General features: G+C 38.1%; 1 protein-coding gene across 4 annotated transcripts in view; it reads right to left on the reverse strand.

The window, feature by feature from the left end:
• The window catches only part of Otogl (otogelin like), a 113739-nt gene that overhangs the window by 66175 nt on the left and 24896 nt on the right, over positions 1-22668 (reverse strand). For all 4 annotated transcript variants that reach the window (XM_038314894.1, XM_038314891.1, XM_038314893.1 and 1 more), the window contains exons 10-21: positions 22360-22466; positions 18059-18165; positions 17714-17839; positions 16019-16127; positions 15147-15193; positions 14570-14715; positions 12828-12951; positions 10326-10503; positions 7167-7291; positions 4708-4917; positions 1963-2128; positions 1288-1362 (exon numbers count right to left, since the gene is read on the reverse strand). In XM_038314894.1, the coding sequence (XP_038170822.1) occupies positions 1288-1362; positions 1963-2128; positions 4708-4917; positions 7167-7291; positions 10326-10503; positions 12828-12951; positions 14570-14715; positions 15147-15193; positions 16019-16127; positions 17714-17839; positions 18059-18165; positions 22360-22466 (1520 nt within the window). The remainder of the gene's footprint in view (positions 1-1287; positions 1363-1962; positions 2129-4707; positions 4918-7166; positions 7292-10325; positions 10504-12827; positions 12952-14569; positions 14716-15146; positions 15194-16018; positions 16128-17713; positions 17840-18058; positions 18166-22359; positions 22467-22668) is intronic.

Genomic DNA, 22668 nt, shown 5'->3' on the forward strand with positions numbered 1-22668 from the left:
GAACTACTTCTGAAAGAGATAAATATGTTTATTACCTGGAGCAAGTCATTATTAATCTCTCAGAACTGGGCTGTTTACAAGGGTGACTGTTATGAACAGTTGGCTCCCTTGGCTCTCTCTTCCCTGCGGACCCAAAGTTCTTGACTCCTGTAACATTGAACTAAGTAAACCTTTGTAAAGTTCCTGGCCTCTGGTATTTTGTTACAGCAATGTAAAACAAAGGCAATCATAAGAAAGGTGCAGGGAAGAAGAACTGAGTGTTATTGTTAAGGCGGTGGGATGGGAAGAAAAGAATGCATTTCACCTATGTGAAAAAAATAAAATCAACCTAAATCCAAGATTGTTAGGGTCTTTAAGGCTGGGTGTGTTGAGCATAAAAAATGGAGTCAGAACGAGTCTCAGATTTCTAGCTTGGGAAACTGTAGATAGTGGTATATTCTATACACACACACAGACACACACACACACACAAAATGCAATGGTCTCTTTGTGTTTTGATCAGCGGGTGGGAGGGAGATGGAAATAATTATTAAAAAAATAGTGCGAATGATAGTTTACCATCAATGCAAAATGAGCTATGAAGCAAGGTCTGCAATCGAGGAGCAAACCTGCCAAGCCAGGTGCCTGGGCACGAATCCCAGCATCATTATCAGGTTGCTTAATTACACGTGCCTCATTCTGCTCCTGTATAAATTGGGATAAAATGGCAGACCCTTATCTCTTGCAGTTACAGTCATGAGTGCTTAATTAATAATAAATATAGCAAGCCGAGAACAGTTTCAGGACAACGGAAAACACAGAACTCTGGCTCTATACAATTGTTGGCATTATCGACACCTAAGGATCAGCTGTGAGAACCTGCAGGGAGCCGGAAGGAGGATGCTGAGAGAGAGGCGCAGATAAACTGGTCCTGCTCTGTGGACATGTCTTCAGTTAGTAGACAGGTTATATCTGGAATGGGTGTTATCCTATCAAAGCTATTGAACAAGCTTTGATATATGTCAAGAGAAGATAAGTGACCCCTATGTATGCTATTGTTCTGATCCATTCCAGAATTGATTTTTTTTTTGAGCCAGTAGATGAACCATGAACCTATAAGCCCTCAGAAGGCAGTTTGAATTACGATCCCATTCCTGACATCTATTAAAGAACCAAAACCTATTAAAGGGCTTTTGTTTCACCAGTACATGTCTCGGGCATTTCCTATTCCACATTCCAATGTGATATATATATATATATATATATATATATAGTGTGTGTGTAGTTAATATATTCATTGACACCTACCATAATCCTGAGGGTGTTGGGATGAGCTCCCCAGGCTGATAAATGCTCCCCCTGTAATGGCACCGGCAGTGATATCTATAAGCAGAAAGGTGAAGTAAATAAAATAAGATATGAATTTTTTCCAACATAATTAAAATGGCAATTGACTCCTTGCTCTGAGATTGGCCACTGTAGGGTGCCACCATTCACAGTTCTGATGTGCAAATAGCAGAAACTAACTGGACATAGTAATTAGAGAGTCTGAAGATCAAAATAGTTCTGAACTGCTAGTTAAGTCCCAATAAAAGTCTCTGAATGCATTTCAGAAAAACACATCTGCTGTGTCTTTTACTCCTATGTGCAAACCAAAGTCTTTGCTTCCTCTGAGGGCTAAGACCTTTCTGAGAATGGACCCTACAATCTTACCACTCACGTTAAAAGGAAATGTCAATCTTGCTAGTGATTTTGGGGTGTGGAGAAATCAAGTAGGAAAAAGCCTCGGGATTAACTGGAAGAATCTTTTCTGCTTTCTGTAACTTTCTGTGAGTATCTCAGCACATTAAGAAAAAGGTAAATAACAAAAGAAGAAAAAAAAGGTACTTAGCTACGTAAAGAACCACGAGCAAAAGTTGATTTGACCTATCAGAGGGAAATGAGACACAATCTGGCTGTCGTCCAGCCATCTCTGTGACTTACATGGGCACACAGAAGTTAAGGGTGTCCTCGTAGAATTTGCCTTCGGGACAGTTGCATCCTTCCGCACAGTCACCATTGCACTGCTCAGGGGAGGAGAGGGAGGTGCAGGAGCGGAGGCAGAATGAGGAACACTGATGGTACAGCATGCCCTTCTGACACACCACAGCTGTGGACAGACAAGCATCACTTACAGCCCCCACGCACAGAATCATGTGCTCATTCATAGGTCCAAAGTAAATATAAGGCATGCGGCAAATATTGTCTTGCAGCAGTAAACACATCACAGATTTGATAATAAAATCAAGGAAGGAAGGAATGAACAGATAGACAAACAGAGCGATGGCCTCATTAAGGGTATAACATGGAAGTGAAATTCCTATTCCTCAGAGAGGCTATTAACTTAGCCGTTCTGTGCCATTCTTAATTCCTGTGCCATATTTATTCGTTCTTACAGATGATATTTTTAACAGTCTGAGTAAATTCCTGTGTGACATTTAAATCTTCATAGTGCTATTCCTTTATCCTACTTTACTCATCATTGTTTTGATAAAACACTGACCAAAACCAGTTTGAGAGAGGAAGGGTTTATTTGGCTTACGCATGCTAACTACAGTCCATCATAAAGAAAAGCCAAGACAGGAACTCCGACAGGACCGGACTCGAGTACCATAGAGGAAAGGTACTTACTAGCTTGTTTCCAGGCACGTGTTCAGTTATCCTTTCTTAAACAACCCAAGAACAACCTATCCGGGTGTGGCGCTGCCTGTGGTGAGTGCCTCTCCTTCATCAATTCATAATCAATGTCTCACTGTTATGGTAACAGACCGGTCTGAGGGAGGCATTTCCTCAGTTGGGATTCTTGTTTCCCAGATGGTTCTTATTGAGTCAAGTAGACAAAAACTAACCAGTATGGTTATCACCACATTAACCATATTCTTGAAACCTAAATAAGCATTTGTCTGTAAATATGATGCAATTTGATTTTATTGATCCATACAGTGTTTTTTTTTTAAATCATGTTTATACTTTTTTTTTTCAAAAAACTTCTAAATTCTCTTTAGGTCAAATGGAACTAAAAATGGAAGGCAACTAGTTAAACATAACCTAAAATAAATCTACACAATGACAACACCAGCTGACATACCAGTGTGGATAGGGGAAATCTCCTCAGCTCCTACCCCTCGATGAATAACTATAGGCAATTAATGGTTGTTAAGAATCAATTTGTCTTCAGCCCCTGATAGGATGTCTAATACCAAGTGCTTGGCCCTAAACACATATATATGAGTAATATTAAATAGTCTCAGCAGGTTGTATTTATGCATAAGTATGCAGTAATAATAATTATAGAAGTCATAACTTTAAGAGGGAGTGGGGAGAAATGGTAGAAGTTGGAGGGGGAGGGGAAATGATAGAACACTCACCCGTAAAATTCTCAGAAAGAAAATAGTAAATTAAAAAAATCTGAAATTTTCAAAGAACTAATAAGAATACTATTTTCAACATTTTTTATTTATTTAAGGTAAAGAAAGATTTAGAATACATGAAAACACCTTGACCATTCTGATTCAAACATAATTAAAATTATGTTAGGTGTGTAATGCAACTTTGTGAGTACAGAAGTGGCAAGGATTCCAGACACCATAAGCAAGGAGAGAACTGAAGCACAAAGTAGAGGAGGGGGTGTTGATCCTAGTTGTCTTAGATCTAAGATTTCACTCTTGTGAGAATGGGAAATCCCTTATAAAAACCAGAAAGTAGAAGAGCCAGGCTGGAGAGATGGCTCTGTCATTAGCGATTAGGCTCCCTTTAATGGCATCAATCAAGAAACTAGAAGAACCATAGGTGACTTCTCAGAGATGAGAAGCCTCAATTGAAGAGGGGACTAGGGCAGGGGTCAGATGTGTAAGGGTCTATGGGCTCATATTCCCAGCTGCAGAGGCCCTGAGCCCTGCTTCTATAGCATGAGAGCGGGCTGTGTGAAACAATAAATTTAACAGTTTTCAGTAAACTTCCTAAAAAAAATCAAAAAAACAAAACAAAACCAAAAACAAGCAAACAAACAAAACCAGGAAGCCCAAGAGTTGTAGCTGGAAAAATAATTATAGGACACATATAGAATTTCTTTTAACAGCAGAGATCATAATTAGAAGTATTAGGAATCAAGAACATGAAACAGCAACTGCCTACTGCATATTGTACCCATTTAACTACAGACCAGTTGCGTCACTTAGAGCATCATCATCTTCCATATTCTTCACTATGATATTTCCAGGATAAGAATATTTTCAAAATTTTCCAATTATTTTTAAGGCTTCTTTCAAGAGACATAATAATACTCTAACTTTGTAATAAATAACAGTTGTTAGTGTTTTCCTCTGTGTGTGTATCTCTCTCTCTCTCTCTCTCTCTCTCTCTCTCTCTCTCTCTCTCTCTCTCTCTCTCTCCTTTCACTCCTTCTTCCCTCTCTCCCTCTTCTAGCTCCACAAATTTAAGTGAAGGGTCTCTCACATACTAAGCAAACACTATAGTACTCGATCTTTATGTTATAAGTTCTTTTATCCAAGATATAACTAGTTTAAACCAAACTCTGTATTCATTTATGTTCAGAACTTATACACTATAAGAATACTTCAAATAATTTACATACAATATTGACATCTCTTTTATAAAGTCAAAAGAACCAATTGTGGATACAAACCTATCAAGATTTACCTGGTCATCTGCCCGTGCTGTCATACTCACCACAGAAGGAGATCTGCGATCTGAAATCAATGGGCACACCACGCTGGGCACATAGGTAGGCATAGTGGGCAAGAGCATTGCACAGGCAGGAGCTTCCACACTTGCATGCATCATGGCGGCACAGCTGATAGTACAGCCCTGGACTCACGTAGACATGGCACGGTGCAAAGAGCTCCTGGTGGATGACGTCACAGTGGGCTGCGTACCCAACTAACAGAAGAAGCCATGAATATTTCGTATATGAGCCAGGTATGACCCTAAGAATGGGGTAGCAAAACTACTCAAGTATCTCCCTTTCCTAGAAATGTGTTGCTACTTCAAACGAGAGTCAATATGTTGAGCAACCTAGGTAACAGCACTGAAACCACATTCAATTGTCTTTTAGGAAAAACTACAGTGTTTTTTTAATAGCTTGAGCAACAGAAAGGCTGACAGAAGTGGTAGCCTCAGACAGTCCCAGCCTGAAGATCACCTCAGAAAACCTACTATGAGGACCTGGCAATTATTATTTCCTGGCCTCTGTGCATGAAAGTGGTTCCAGACAATGGATGGACCGATAAGTCCGTATGAAACACAATTACTCCAGGTCTGGCAATCATTGCATTCCTTCTGATGGAGTCTCAGGGGTGAAAGACAGTGGGGCAGATGTCACAGTCATTCGATCCATCATCTACACAATGCAGTGGCTAATATCTAGCAAACATGAATAGCTCACTCTTGTTTGGTTAATAAATCTATGTGTGAAAAAACGGGTGAACAATGAACAGAAATTAGAAGTTGGGATGTATTTTGAAGTCTTGGTGACACAACTGGCATTATAGTATTTGAAGTAAGTTTGTACAATCGCAACTTCAAATCAGTCCTTGACCAAATACATTCCTGTGTAGGACTAGCAAAACAAGTTTGACCAGATCAGGGAGCTAAGATCTTTCAAAAAAAATAGAAAAGGTGAGGTATGTGGTTCCTTGATGAAGTATACCTTACATGCAATGGTTTCCTCATAGATAAAAACCAGTCAGTCTTTGTATTGCTATTGTGACTGGGGGGCAGATGGACATCAGATATTTTACTTTCAAAGAACAATACTGAATTCATTTTGTTGAGAACACCAAGCACATTTAATTGCAATATGACATATTTTCACTCATTCTTTAAGAATTTAATACAATGCGTTTTCATCATATTCACCACCCAACTCTTCCTCCAACTCCTCCCAGATCTGACATATTTATTAATAATAAAAAACCCTGGTAGTTACCTAAACACTATTTTTGCATTAAATATGCATGCATATGCAAAACAAATGACTGTACACAGTTGGGAGACACAGTCCTAACCCCAAGAATCCTGAAAGAGTGAAATAACACACCGATAAGGCCATTCCTTTGTGTTCTAAGAAACTGTAGATCAAATCGTGCTGCTGTTGTATAAGAGGTAACTCAAGAAGATCTTTGTGAGAAACTATCAAGAGTTTGGTTCAAAGTTACTGTCTTTTTATCGTTTTTCCCTTCTTCTTGGGTCTTTCTTAATTTATGTGTTTGGGATTTTCAAGAAATCATGGTTCACAGCAAAAGCAAAAGAGAAAATCTCTAAAGCATATACCACAGAAGGCATCAAGTGTGAAAGCAAAGCGATGAAAAATATGGTAAAACGGACACAGTGGAGGCTGAGAAAGACCACAGCCAGAAGGCACAGCTTTGCAAGAGCTCCACTTTACAGGGCAACTTGATAAACAATAAAGTCGCTGCATCAGCAAGAAGGAAATCGTCACTGTTAGAAACAAGATATCAAAAACCAAATGAGATTAGTTGAAGAAGTGAATTCATTTTTAAAATATCGGGATGGAATGGAGGAAAAATAGAAATGGGTTGTCAAAGTAATAAATGATACAGGCCAAGATTCCATTCCAGTACTCTTGAGATTAAAGAAAGAGATTGACAGTCCTCCTCATCAAGTTAAAAACATCTAATTTCTTTTTTTTAAGTGTTGGGAGCAAGATTATCTGTTCTTCCCAGCACATCCAAACTAAATTATGGATTCCCTGCTCATAAAGTTATAATGGATGCTGTGCATAGGGAAAAATACATGATGTACTTGAGTTATCACACCATGAAACTGTAGCTGAGCATCCCTAAAGTCTAACAGCAGTGTTAGAGTGGTTCCAGTATCCAAAAACCTCAAAACACAGACTGTGTTTAAGAAGAAGAAAAATTATAAATACCCATGATGTGTAAATTTTTAAATGCAAAGTAATGGGTTGTTTTCTGTTCTTTTAAATAGACCTAATTACATTTAACAGGCATGGTTGTAGGCATATGACTGAACAAAAACACATACGGAATGGCAGTGCTCTTACATAATGAATAAATCATAATTTCAAATTACGGCATAATGTTATAAAATTAGAGTAACATTCTGAGCATCTCCCCTTAAGTCTACATGCGAAAAGGAAGACTTACTGTTCTGTTGATTGATGTTACAGGGGTCCACCATCGGGACGTGGACAGGAGCAAAACAAGTGGAGGAAACTCTCCACGCGTGTGCGTGAAGCTGTGGGGTTCCTTCTATCATGCCCGATGGAGAGCTGGAAAGCCAAGAAAATGTTCACCATCAGCTCTCTCATTCACCTTATTCGTTCATATCCTTCAAATATTCAAATAAGTAAACATTCCTTTTCTTAATGTTTAAGTAGATCAACTTCAAGTTTGCTAGCAATTTCTAAGAAACAGAAACATTTCAGCTTCCCGTTATTGAGATTTTTCAAGGTGTGAGATTATAGACATATGTAATGTGATTGAATCTCCATTTGTGCCTTGTGAAGAAATCCTCCTTATGCCTGTTTTATAAAAGAAGCAAGAAAGTATCTCAAAGCATCTCACAGAAATGTTGATCAGTTTCATTAAGCTGGTATCCAAGAAAACAAAAGATCAGCCCTGGTTCCCACAGTAACCAAAAACTCAGTCTGAGTGTGGATTAGGGTAATTGTGGGAATGTAGAAGTACAAAATTCCTATGGTCTATTCAAGCTAATGGCAAATAGCATTGGGTAAAATGGCCTATACTCTTGACTCATTATATCAATTTATATTGTAAGGCCTGAAATACTGAGCAAAATTAATACCATTACAATTGGGATAAAAATTGATAGAACGTCACCCATCCTTCAAATTTCCTTACTTCTTCAGTTTCCTCCGCAGACCAAAACAGAAGAGAAACAACCACCCTTTTAAAGTGAGACTACAGTGTCAAGGAACCAAATATGAAATTCCACCTTCAGGGACCCTCAAAACTCATTAATTCAACAGCCAACATTGGATAAGTGATTCCCTATCAGTCCAGGCCCTGTGAAGTCTACTTATATCGGTCAAGAAGGCAAATCCAGTCTCCTAAAGGATCTGTAGGCCTGTGCTCACAGCTACAATGTGTCTGAGCAGAAGTCCAGGCTTGTCTTTCACCCTCATAGCACGCTAAAAGGTCAGTGCTTCGGTCACTAGCTAGCTGAGACCAGTTCTTCAATGGCACAGAAAGGAGAGAAAGAAAACAGTGCACAAGACATTGGGTGACGTTTCCCCTCATCCCCTGCATCCTCTCCTTTCTTTTCCTATTTCCCGACAAGCCCCCAGAATGCTAAAGAACTATAAGAAGCCTAATATAAAAGTCTCATTTTGTTCAGATGAAGGTATTAAAATTCAAGAAACTGCCTGAATTCTATTAATGTCCCTCCTTGCCTTTCTTCTCCCTGCCTCCTCCCAGGGAAAGCAAAATATCTCAGGGTTCCCAGGAGGAGCTACCCGGAGTCTGGCTCTCTTATTTCACTTGGATGACTTAAAACAATAAATTGGTTAAAGATAGGAACCAGAATGTAGGCCTGTTTATTTATTGTATTTCACTTTATAAAATGGCCTTTCAGCTCATCATACTTGACTTACTCTAACAGGGCATGTAAAATAAATTCCCAATTAATATTTTTTCATTAAACTATGTTTGTAGATTCGCATTAACCTTTGTTAAGTAAAGAACTTTAACTACTTTCACTGAAAAGCTAAACAATGTTCAAGAGTTATCTCTGACTGAAATATTATCCTGCATCCTTATCGCGCCTGAATGTTTATGCATGGAGGGGACTGGTGCCTCAGAGAGTGGCAGACAGATCTGCCATCTGTTAAACTCTTGACTGCTAACCCATTCTGACAAACAAGGCCAAGAAAGAGGGCTTAATGTCTTTTCTGTACATCTGAGCCAAGCCTCCTAGCCTGGATTCTGTTTTGAAAATGTGATAGAGACATTGTTATTTTAACTTCAAGTAAATAAAAAAAATCTGAAAGTAAATAAATTGTGTTAGAGATAATGTAAGATAAACTTTACGTTTGAAACTTTAATTAAAGCATCAGCTCTCATTATTTCATTACACATTCAGTGAACTTCTTGATGCATGGTTAAATGTTCTGCTCAGTTTGGTTGTCTATCTGGGATGAGCAAGTTCTATGATTACAGCAACCAAGGGTAGTAGTCTCCTAATGCTCACAACCCTGGAAGTTTGGTACAAAAACCAATAAATGATATTCTTCTCACAGCTAATCCAGATTTGACTTTGGCTAGATATAAACTCAATTTTACAAAGCAAATATTGTCTGCTTGATTTGAATATTAAACCAGAGTTTATGATTAAGATTACAAAGGGAAAAACCACAGAGGGAAAGATTATGTGTGGAGGTATTTGGGGGAAAAATAATCACACGTTATTTAGAGAGCAGCTCTTCTATGACATATTCCCTGGATGCTCAGCCCACAGTTACCTCTAAGCTTATATTCTTATGCAACAGCTTTGTTTTAGAAAGCGTATTTTTAATATTTTCTACCATAATTCCTCCCTCATGTAAATATCAAATTGATGTATCTTTGGAGTGTATTGATAGAACGCTTGACTTTTGAGCCTTTTACTTGTTGATTTGAGTTTTGTTTTAAAAGTTTTTGGCTTGAGATTAAGACAAATTTTTCAAGATCATCTGAAATGACCGTAAACGCGGCTCTACCATTTTCTACTACATTTTTATGTGAAACAGCATTCTCAGTATTGATGATTATAAAACCAAAATATTGGGTGAATCTGGCTGTATGTCCTGCAGTTGAACATATTCAATTCAATTCTTTGTGTAAAAACACAATTGTCTTCTCACTATGCAAGTTTTTTTTCATCTTAAACAGAAAAATTATATTATAGCAAAGGATTATTTAAAATCATTTTTCTTATAGCTTATTATCACTATATGTTTGAGATATATATATATATATATTATATATATATATATATATGTTTCTATTTTATGTAGGACTGCATAAAAGTTCATGGATAAAAGGGTTTGAGTGGGGAAACTTTAAGAAGCCCTAAGTGACCTTGAATGACTTTCTTATTCCCATGGGGTCTTAGTTTCTTCTCTAATAACTGAGACAAGAACACAAATGTGAAGGTGGCTATACATTTTAAATATGATGGCATATGTGAGGTGCTTAGCCAGCAATTCCTGACCTCCTATCCATTATGTAAACATTTTTAATGAATTGCCCTCCTCTAAACTGACAGTCATTAAACTCAATGAGCTTTACATAAATCATACTTACAGAAAGTCATCTCTGATGTTGCCATTAAAGGTGCCACACAGCCCTAATGTCCTTCTTTTCCATGCACTGGAGAGCTGTATGTAAATTCTTTCTCCATCAACAGCAAACAAGATCTTTAAGCCAAAGGTAGTTCTCAAAAGAATGAATAAAGATGACAAAGTTTGGATTTCCACAATGCCTGGAGGGAAATAACATATATAAAGGAGTGCTGTCGCACAGAGGCAGTGTTCTTAGATTGATGTAGGTGGGTCTTCTGTTTTGTGTTGATTTCATTGGTTAATAAAGAAACTGCCTTGGCCCTTAGATAGGTCAGAACATAGGTAGGTGGGGAAGACAGAACAGAATGCTGGAAAGAAGGGAAGTGGGTCAGTCGCCATGATTTTCCGACCCGAGACAGATGCCATGGAGCCAGCCGCCAGGTCAGATATGCTGAATCTTTCCAGGTAAGCCACCACCTCGTGGTGCTACACAGATTACTAAATATGGGTTAAAGCAAGATGTGAGAGAACTAGCCAATAAGAGGCTGAAACTAATGGGCCAAGCAGTGTTTAAATGAATACAGTTTGTGTGTTGTTATTTCGGGTGTAAAGCTAGCAGTGAGGGAGTAGGGCAGGACGAAAAGCAGGCCTGCTTGCCTCCTCACTACATGAGATGACCAAGGGTAACAGTAGGCCTCTCTTTCTATGGCACCTGCAAGTGTGCAGCCAGCTGGCAGTCTTTGATAACAGTCTTTGGCAGTATTCCATATGGACTGTTATCAACATGTGCTTCCCATTGTCAAACATCTCAAAGTGGGTAGGTCTTAGACATTTGAATTCTAATCATCGTTCTCATAGTGCGCGTGCTTGCTTGTGTGTGTGGTGTACATAGATATGTATGTGTGCAGTGGGAATGAATAGTGTAGCAGAGATGTGGTGTATGATCATATGGGGGGTGTTGGGGTGGAGGTGTGGTGTGTGACCTGTGTATGTATTTGTGTGTGTATGTCATTTGTATATGTTTATGGGGGATGCAGTGTGTGTGCATGTATGTGTGTGTATGATGTGGTGTAGCATGACATGTCATGTTCTCCTAAACTGGCCATGATCCATTAGGAAGTATCAATTTCCTTAAATCTATTCCATATTTTTGTGAATGCCAACAAAAAGAAATGGAAAGTATAGCTCTTGGTAATCACTATTTTATGAGACACAATACAGACAAACTCAAACTTTGTCACCAAAAGCTCTTCTTTAGCCGGGCGGTGGTGGCGCATGCCTGTAGTCCCAGCACTCGGGAGGCAGAGGCAGGCAGATCTCTGCGAGTTCGAGGCCAGCCTGGTCTACAAGAGCTAGTTCCAGGACAGGCTCTAGAAACTACAGGGAAACAGGAAACCCTGTCTTGAAAAAAAACCAAAAAAAAAAAAAAAAAAAAAGCTCCTCTTTACTCCTATGTCAATTTTTTTCAAAGATTTTAAATTTCTAAATTTGGTCCCTAAAGCCATAAACCTGAAAAATTTTGATCACTGCATTTTCCTCATTGCCCTCCCCAAACATCACCAATGAATCCAGCAGTAAGTGCCGGCCACTCGTGTTCTGATAGACCCTCATCAGTCTGTCTTCCCCCTGCCTCCACTCTCTCTGCCTTGGAGCAGCTCCTCCTTGGCTCTGCCATGCCTCACTAGACAGCATGCTGCATGTTGTATGCCTGATATCTATCATCTCAAAATCACTTCCACAGTGCTGTCCTCATAGTCAAAAAAAAAAACAAGAAAAACAAAAGAAAGAAAGAAATTACAACTCCTTAAAACTCACTGTTTATTTGGCTATAGTGTATGAGATTGCCATTTCACAAAATGATTATTTTATATTGATTTCTATATGCATTTTCTTAACATGATACCTGCGTGACACTGACATGTGACTTGTAACACAAGCTGGAACATTGCTGAGAGTTCTCACTGGGAGAGCAAAAGAATATCCTTAATAGCTATGTTGCGATGTGGACATCAACAAGGTCCATCTCAGGAAACTGCCACATACGAAGCCCTCGACACACTGTTCATACCCCACCTGCTTTCCTGATGTCAGCTCTGGATAGTCTCTGTTGGCCCTGTCAAGGATGTAGCAATGTCAGTTCGGTTATATCCCCTGAACAAGTTTCACACACTCAGCCCTCCCTTCCCTCCATAGCACTATCTCGCTCTTTCATCCTAAGAATTGCTCAGCTTCAAACGTTCTCTTAACCCGGAAAGCCCTTTGCCCAGTGTTGGATGGGCTACTCCTCATTCGAACCCGCAAAATCCTCCACAAATCTTTGAGTCGATCTCATTTTATTTCGAGAATCTGCTTGCTTGTGCAAACTCTAGGCCACTTGAGAAAAACAGTAAATATGGTGGCCTCCAGTAGTTTTGGTAGAATGACACAAGCACCCAGTAAATGTTATGTCATCCAACGGGAAGAAAATGGGCCATTTAAATTGTGCTTGCTTTGATGCTAATGTATGCACAGTGTTGCTTCTTACCGTTCAGAGTGAAGCCATGGTTGGGACTGGTGAGGACCTGGCCTCCCCTACTGAGTGTCACTTGTTTGTTGAAATCATCCTCCAGGATGAGAGTTATCGACTGAAGGCAGACCAAACCCAGGTTCTGCATAAAAGTCAAAGTATTGGTGATAGACAAGAAGAGACAGAGGAAAGAAAGAGGGAGAAGGATGGGAGAGAAAGGAGAAGACAGAAAAAAAAGAGTACATATAAATAATTTCTGGTACATAATGGAGGCTTGATGCTGTGATAGATAAAATGAAACAACTGATACATAATCCATTTCATATAACCCCACCCGTTGCAAAGTATGGTTTGCTATGATATATTAAATATGATACGTATTGCAGAAACTGTTTAGTAGCAGCATTTCCAGTCAAGTACTAGCAATTGCTTTCCAAGGCACACGGCTCATTACTTAGTGGGTACAACTGACAAACTTGTCAAGAAAGACAATTGCATTGTATTACCAAGCAATTTAGGACTCCTTCTAAAGCTAATTCAAACACTAATAAATTTCAATGAAAGAATCAAGTTGGAGCCAGGCATGCGGTTCACATGAATATTCCCAGCACTCCAGATGCTGATGAAGGAAGAGTGTTAAAAATCTGGGGTTAGACTGTGCTACATAGCAAGAGTCTACCTCAAAAACAAACTGTGGGGGGGGGGGGGGGAGAAAGAACTTAGTTAAGAATGTTTGTTGAAAATGGCCTTTTATTGGAATTATTTTTTATTTATTTTTCTCTTACATATTATATCCCAACCACAACTTCTCTTCCATCATTCCACCCACAGCTCTTCCTCCCGGCCCCAATACACTCCTCTGTTTCCTTTCAGAAAAGGGCAGGCCTCTCATGGCGATCAGCCAGCCATGCATATCAAGTTTCCATAAGACTAGGTATGAAGGCTGGATGAAGTAATCCAATAGGAAAAGAAAGATCCAAAATATCAGGCAAAGGAGTCAAAGACAGCCCCCTCTCCTACTGTTAGGAGTTTCACAAGAACACCAAGCCACACAACAAGAACATACATGCAGAGGTCCTAAGAGGAATCCACGCAGGCTCCCTGATTGTTGCTTCAGTTTCTGTGGACCCCAGGTTAGTTGTTTCTGTGAGTTTTCCTGTGATGTCCCTGAGCCCTCTGGCTCCTACACTCCTTTCCCCACCCCCACTCTTCTGTAGGATTACCCAACCTGATTATTAAAGGTTTGGGTAAATTTTTGAAATTATTTTTCCTGTTGTAACAAATTACTGATGTTTTTTATTTAAAAAAAAGATCCAACATCAATATTATAAAAAGTCAAAAAATTATATATTATATTATTACATATTATGTGTCCCTTTAGAATGATATGAAACCTACTGGATCCTATACAAAAAAAATACCTTGTTACACAAAGAGTTTGGCAATAAATTAAGGCTTAGTCCTATAGTGAAATCATGCATTAAGTTTCAAAAAAGAACATACATAAATAACTTTAAGTTATTTTTGTATGCAAATGTAAATACATCTAAAGTCAAGGTTCACCACATCATCAATATATGTCATGACTAACAGTGAGCATTTTTATTCTTTTGTGATATATTAGGAATAATGACATATTAAAAATCAATACATTAAGAATAATCTATTTTTATTAATCAGAGTTGTCACTTCATCAGAATGTGAAGTTGGAGTTTGAACAGTGATTATTCCCCTGCCTACTGTTGGGCGTTAGCACTTACCTGTTCACAGTGAGCTTTCTGTAAAGTAATTGTGAATTTATCCTTTCCAGTTCCTTTCACGAGGATGTACTGGCACAAGCCAATGAAAGAGTAATGGCGCCCATCGAAGGTGGTAAAATGAGAGTCCCCCACAACAGAGCACTGAACTGTCCAAAATAAATAAGGAAGGAGAAAAACACAGAGAAAGGAGGTTGGAAAAAGTGTGTTAATTCCTGAACAGCAAGAGGACAGCTTTGGATAAATAAGCATACCTCAAAAGAAAATCTAAAGTGTAAATTTAGTTTTACTGATCTGACAAATTAAGTCATTAAATTTCATTTAAAATTATTAAATTATAGCTTTTCCAAGTAGTTTTAGGCATTATATTTACCCATTTTAACAAAATTTTACCGAAGTTGCCTACTCAATGGTACCATGTATTCAATTTCCCAATTATCCTCTATTAGCGAGTTTTATGTTATTACATGCTTTGAGGTATATATGAGATGCAGTCATAAAAGCCAGTGTTGTTTTCGCTTCCAAGTTAAAAACTACTTTTAAGATTTCAAGATTGTTGTTCAACATTTGAAAAAATTACCTGGACAGTCATGCTCAGTGCAGTTCCAAACTCCACCAACACATACACTAAATAAAATCATAAAGATATTAGCCTGACACCGACAATATGCTGACATTCGCCTCACTATATCGATTAATAGACAAAATGTAATAGGTTCTCTATTATCTCACTAGTACTCTAAAAAAGTTAGACTAATCAGTATAAACTGGATGGTTCATAAATGGCTATCTATTATGTAGCTATTTAATGTCACCAGCCACGGACAAGAGGAAAGAGATGTCTTCTTGTGGAAGACACAGACTATAGGCTTCTTCCCACCTTGACAAAGTGAGGAGTTTCTGGAGAAAGAAAGGGTCTCTGATGACGCCAGCATCTAAGAACACGGTTAGTTATACGATAGCATGTCTTTTGTGCATACTGACAGCAAAGAGAAAGGGACCACAGTCATGTAGCCTTCTGTATTTGCCTGGTAGTGTCCTGGAGGAATTTCATGCTTCCCCAGAGCCTGAGCTAGGTTAATAAGAAATTGTAAATCTTACTGATCATGACCAAAAATTAGCAATAGACAGTCACTTTATAAAGCACCCAGTATGTAAACCCAGAAGCACCACCTAGTTCTAAGAATAAAAACATGTGTGAATTAATGCTTATGAATAACAAAATGGGATGGTGGCATATGGGCAGAGGATTTTATGAAATTACCAAGGGAAATAATAAGAATACAAACACATAAAGATAACGAAAGTGTGCCGTTCAAGTAAAATACAAACTGCGTTTCAGAATTCACGGATGAAAATAAGCAATGGGTAGATTCTATAAAATAACTGTCATGTCCAAGTTGTTAAGGAGAACGGTACCTAGAAATTATTCTTTACCCATGGACCACTTACCACTCGGTGCACTCTTGCTCAATTTTTGAACCAACTGAATAAGCTAACCCATGGAAACTACACGGGCAACTTTCCAAGGAGATGCAAGTCCCATTGTCCATTATGAGGCCTGTTTAAGAAAAATAAATGTTATATTCTCAAAAGAAATAGTAAGGGTTACATTCTTTGAGGATACAACAATTCAGTCAAGACCTTGATGATAGCAGGTGCTAGAAACAAAAGCTCCTTGACTGTCAGGGAAAATTCTAGCAGCCTGGCTCTCAGTCGTGTCTCCCTTATAAAGGTTTACTTCAATGAAATTTCAACTTCGATTTCCTGGACTTGACCACCAACATCTCAAAGCTTACCAAAGAGAAGAAAGGAAGCTGAAAAGTGCCTCCTGAATTTTAAGGGGAGAGAAAGAAAGAAGTGAGAAAGTATATCCTCAGTTTACGTTCTGATCAGCCAAAGATAAAAGAGATTGACACTGTTATGCAAACACTAAAGAACAGTGCTTCTCCCTGGCTCAACGAAGTGCATTTGCGAAAACTTTGTGAAGGTAAATGAGGATGGAGCAAATTTTAAATCAGCTTTTCCATCCGGTGATCTTACTCATAGCAAGTTTCTACAGGAAAAAAAAGATTGGCCTACCATAGCACATGGATTTATGCCCTGAAGCCACTGCATTATCCAGTGTTTGACTGTAAGCAAACACCTCAAGACTGCCACTGGCTCACCGTACTGGCAAGTCAAAAAAGGCGCTGGGAAATTCACTTAACACCTTTATGGGTTTTTTTTTTTTTTTTCATTTTGAGACCTGGAGATTGACCAAGGTCTTTTGAATACTAGGGAAGTACTTTAGCCCTGGGCTTCTTTTCCTAATTTGTATTTTTTTAATGGTGGGGAACATGTTGCACTGAGAATGTGTCTCTGCAGGTAAAGTGCTTGCTGTGTACGTACAGGGTTTGAGTATGGATCTATAGGATGCAGAAAACCCAGGCCTAGTGATATGCTCATACAATCCCAGCCCTAGGTAATTGAACAAATGAATCCCAGAACTTGGTAGTCAGCCAGTCTAGCCAAAATGACAAGCTCCGCAGTTCAGAGAGACCCCTTCTCCCAAAACCAGGTGGAGAGTAACAAAGACGCACACAAAACCTCAGTCTCTGGCCTCCACGTGCAGATGCTTACACGCACAATAATTAATTACTCATGTGCACACTCAAAGAAAGAGAGAGAGGAAGCTAGAAAACATCTTTGTCCTTCTCTATAGATGTCTACCCATACAATAACTTTAAAGCTCACTTCTACCGTTGGTTGTCATTTTCATTTCAAATACTAAAACTACACTTGGACTAAAATCTTATCATGGAAAAAATATAAAGACTCTTTTCTAAACTCACTTTCATAGTCCAGGAAATAAAAATGTATAAAGTACTATGATATAGTGAAAGAATACATTCATCACCTTGGGAATTAAAAATACTAGTTTCCAAGTTTCTGAATTTTTTGCAAAATAAAAAAAAACCCACCCTTTTATTGAAGAAGTGGACACGTTCCTTAAAGGATTACTTAAAGGATTGAATGCTACGAGGGTACAAAGTTGCTGTCGCTCTGATGTCCAGGGAATGGACAACAAAGACCAAGATGTGGTCTTCCCATAACCGAGTACCACGATAGAGGAGTGCAGGCAAGGTTTCTTGGCAAGGTGCTTACCGTCAGCACAATAGCATCCATCAAGGCAGTGAAGATTGCTCCCGAGACACTGCTTCTCAAACGTGCAGCTAGGGGGGCAACAGCTGATACAGTCCCGGTGGACAAAGCTGTCATCACATTTATCAGCTGAAATGGGCACGCAGTGGTTTACAAGTCAATTAAAAAAAAAAAAAAAAAAAAAAAAAAAAAAAAAAAAAAAAACAGGGTTGAGGAAATAGGTACATTTACAACTATGTCAGCCATTTTTTGAAGTTTTGCAATGTGTTAGAGAAGTTAGGCAAGCTGAATTCTAGGATAAGACTGAAACTTTTTGTAAAATACATGACTTGAAAACCACAAACGTACTGCATGCTGGGAAATCGTCCCTCCAGTCTTGAATGGGAAAGCCAGCGTGAGAACAGGCTCTCGCGTACTCGGTGGCTGCCCGACAGTAAGTTTCATCATCATCCGTTCTAGAAAGAAAAAAAAAAGATAGAGAGAGAAAACTGAGCCAGGGACACTTGGAAATCTAGACAGAAATCTTCCTTGGACCTTGGGCCCCCTGAGTGTTAAAAGCAAAGAGGGTTTGTATAATAATAACGCTAACATTAGTTAATGTTAGGATGCAAATCTTCCATGACGTACCTTGGAGGAGACAAGAACATTGAAAACACACACAAGAGATCCTAGATGAATATACCCACCTAAATTTAATACAATGTATGTCAAAGCCTTTATCAAAGCCTTTCACTTTTCCTATGGGTCAAGTAAACTATAATAAAAAGTATTCATATTTAATTTTCTTAAATCTTCACATGTGTTTTTACTTCTATACAAAATATTCCAGACATTTTAGAATTTAATAGTCATTAAATGCAGATAAAAATTAAATAAAATTAAAACAGATAAAATTGTATTTCTACAAAAATATCAAGGATGAACTTTTTTTGGAAACACCTCCTTCTGAATTGCCCAATAGTCTGCAGCCCTCCTAAGGATTATGTTCATACCCATATCAGTCCTTGCCATAACAGCCCAAAATACTTTTCAAAGACTTAATAAATAATATTTAACTGAAGATTTAAAGGGAGATTTCCGAGCCCTTTCACTGAAGCTGGACATTTTTACAGCATTGCCACAAGTAAATTATCTCTAATTATTTTTCTTGCAATTGCTTTAGAAGCTCTGTAAACAATAATTTCTTATGGGATCTGCCAGTTCCCAGAGCAGATTAACTAGGCGCTTTCAAAATAAACAGGTTTCTAACAAGGTAGCGAGCTTGGTTTTCAACCCGGTCTATACTCAGAAGTGGATAGTTAAGCATCTTAAACGATAATGACCTTAAGAATGTTCCACTTTGTGACTCTTAACGTCTTCGGCCTCTGTTATAAAAGCCACCTTCTCAAATTGCCCTTATTCTGTGCTACTGTAATTGGAGCCAAGTAGCTTATCTAGTCCAATTAACTGAGCTTTAGAAGGCAAAAGAGAAACCTGTCCATATAACTACAGGGGCTCAGAAAATCCTCAGAGAACAAAACAGAAAAGTCTTTCTGAAAGGAAGTATATATCAAAAACTGTTGCATTTCTGGAAGAGATTTACCTTGCAATCTCAAGGTTTACCTTAAAAGGTGTGAGTGTTTCCTACAATTAAAAGTAATTTTGAAAGTTAACACAAAAAGTGATTTGGGGCTTGCCAAACGATGCAACAAATATCAAAATGTCTGTCATTTACTGAGAGTCTATGTTACTCCAGGAAGACATCATCCGAGGCACACAGTCTTATGGCACCTAATGAAATACATCGAACTGTTCAAGAAGGAATTCATTATCCTAACTTAGTGAAAGAAAATGAGCTGATTTTCCATTTGGATGTTAACTCCAGTGAGAAAGGTGAGCATTAAATAATAGTTGTTTCTAATTTGATTGACTCTAACATGCCAAAAATTAAAAACCATTTCTTTGCTGCCAAGTTTTTAGAAGCAAAACCAGAAGGCATAGTTACAAGGATCGTATTGTTTTCGTCAAATTCTTCGTCTTCAGTGGAGCTTAGTATGCAGCCCTTGATTTCTCTGTGCCCATCACAAGCAAGAGGCAAAGGTGGGTGCCACTGTTGGGAACCCACTTCTCTACCCTACTAGAATTCAGCTTTCAGAGGAGAGACTATAGGAACATGGTTTCTATGTTTCCGTGTGGACCACACTGCTTAGCACAAAAGATGGGCTTCGAGTCAATTTCAGTGAACCATCATTACTGAACCAAGAAACTAATGAGTGCCCATAGTCAATTCAACTTTTCATCGAACAGAATCTTTCTGAATCTGTTCCATAGTCCAAGTAAAGAAAAGAATCATTCATTTTTTACCAAAGAAAAGAAGGAGAGTACGAAGAAGTACCCAGAAGGAAATACCAGGAGAAGTGGAAACTTACTCTGGGAGTTTCCACTTCTGTTTTGGCAGTGTCCACGAAACTCAAACACAATGCTCTTCTTCCCATATGAGATGCCTGTTCTCCCCCCAATCCAGTCTTTTCACCTCAGACACATGCTTTAAGGGTCAGCTAATTTAAACCCCAACAAGGTAATGTAGTTTAAATTAGCTGCACCGGACTGCTCTGTTCCATTTGTACTAGAGAAAGAAAAATCAGAGATTCAAAACAAATAAAATAAAAAAGTTGGGAGTTTATATGATGTGGACATAGAAGAGGGATGTTTTTATCTCTAGTTCTCCCTTATTTTCAGGATTAGAAACTTGCATATTTCCTGAGTGTGTGAATACAAGAGACATAACTGGCCTTCTGTACACCTAGGTATGGGACATGTTTCTACATTCTGATCCAAAAAAATAAGAATGAGGATTGTATATGAATCTTCTAGGTTAAAAATCCCTTTGTTTCCTTTCTCCCTTTCTGACAGTTAACATGAAGATATAAGAGGAGCCAGTTTGGGCCTTGAAGTTGAGAACAGAAACAAGGACACCCTGTATCAACAAGACTGCAAAGTCACTGTGAAGTTTATAGAAAAGAGCCATGATGTTAATCCAAGAGCAATTACTGGCTTGAACTTTTAAATGAGAGAAGTATAAACATTCTGGTTAAGTTTATCCACTGTTCCTTTAGCTATTGGAGCAGCCAAATTAATGAATAGAGAGTGACCTTCTTGAATATACCAAATGAGTCTTTATCTCAGCCTACAAAAGAAATGGGTGTTAAAGATACCTATGACAAAGCAACTTAGGAAAATTCGAAACAATGGACACAAACCACTGTAGGGAAAGAATAACAATTTTTAATTCTATATAAATGGGAAAGAAGGGACAAGCCCACCTTTGCGAATCTTGAAAGGGAAAAGGTCAGTTTGTGTAAAAGAAAAAAGACATAACAATTAGTGCTTACTTTTGAAAAAAAGAAGGAAGAAATTTTTTCAAAATTTCTTGCATAATAAGTTCATGGGCCATCAGTGGAGAGGAGAAGCTAGCTGAGAGTTTTGTACTTGTTTAGGAACCCCTGGATTTGGAGACCATCTACACAAGTCAAGTCTTGACTGCACTCTACTCAAAGGGAAACCAAAAGCCAATCAGTTTATTTTAATATTTGGAAAACCTTAGTATATTCAATATACTGTTATAATAATTGATCTAAAGAAGAGTGTTTACAAGTACCATAATTTCAATACTATTTTGACTTTTTTAAAATTGCGTTTGATAAAAGCAGAGATCTTAACAAGCTACCAAATATTCAAATGGCTTTACTCAACTAAAACCTAGTCAGCTGTTCTACAAAAACTTTCAAGTACACAACTTATATTTCTTGTAACTCATCCAATATTCAGATATACAAAATCCCTAATATACTCTTGAATCTTCAAGATGGCTAATCATATATACTTGATAATTTAAAATAAACAAAATTTTAATAGTTCAACAATAGGTAATTTGTCTTAAATGCTACGATAAACACAGTGTGATCAATTTGTTGCCTAGACAACTTCCTATTCTGGATGTTATTAACCTGGGATAACATCAATCAATCTGTGACTATGAATATACAAACATTAAAAGTGTTTTTCTAATCATCTCCAACTGAAACTCAGCATTTCTTTCAATTGTGCATAAAGTCATCAATCAAATCATAAAATGTTAGCAACATGTGATTTTGTCGACATGTCTCATTTCTTTTTCATGTGTTCTAATTTCTTATTATAATTGTAGAAATTACAAATTATTGTTTATACCCATGATGTCAAATTTCAGCTGTTATTAAATATGAAATATATTTTAAAGCACATACATGTATTAAATATTGATTCCTTTCACCTTTTCAATGGCTATTTCATTAGGTTCCCTCATAAAATTGTTTTATTTTAAAGATTTTAAACGTCATTGTGCAGATAGAGACACCTCTAGAATCTAAAAAACAGACAGTGGCACAAAATGTTTAAAAGCCACTAGATTCTGCTCCCACTCTGTAAAACATAGAGCTGCCCATTAGACAGTCTGTTCCTAATGACTAGCTGTCGGTCCAGTTTGGGCTTTACACTTAGCTCTCTACGAACAGCCGCTGACATGGCTACATCGCAGAAATACACCTGCTCTTGGGGCTTTATGTGTTGGTTTGTTTTGTATTGGGGGGTTTCTGCATAAATATGCTCCAAATACCCATTGTTTCACTTACTTGCACAGATCATTAACACAGCTGGCAATATATAAGTATGGATCGATGTATTCATGGCAGCTCAGAAAAGGGAACTGCAACAATATCTGGCATTTGAAGAAGATTGCCTGTCGGGGGAAAAATCCAGATGCCAATCATCAGAACATCTTCACTGGTACACAAGAATTCTAACCTTCACTTGGTATTAATCTACTTGCCGACTCTGTTCTTACCAGGAAAGGGCTGATAATTTGTGCTCATCAAATGTAATGAGCAATTTTCAAGCTATGTATTTTTTAATTACTGCATTGATAAATTCCAGTATAGTCA

Source organism: Arvicola amphibius, chromosome 17, assembly GCF_903992535.2.
Source record: "Arvicola amphibius chromosome 17, mArvAmp1.2, whole genome shotgun sequence".
In the NCBI taxonomy this organism is placed as follows: Eukaryota; Metazoa; Chordata; class Mammalia; order Rodentia; family Cricetidae; genus Arvicola; species Arvicola amphibius.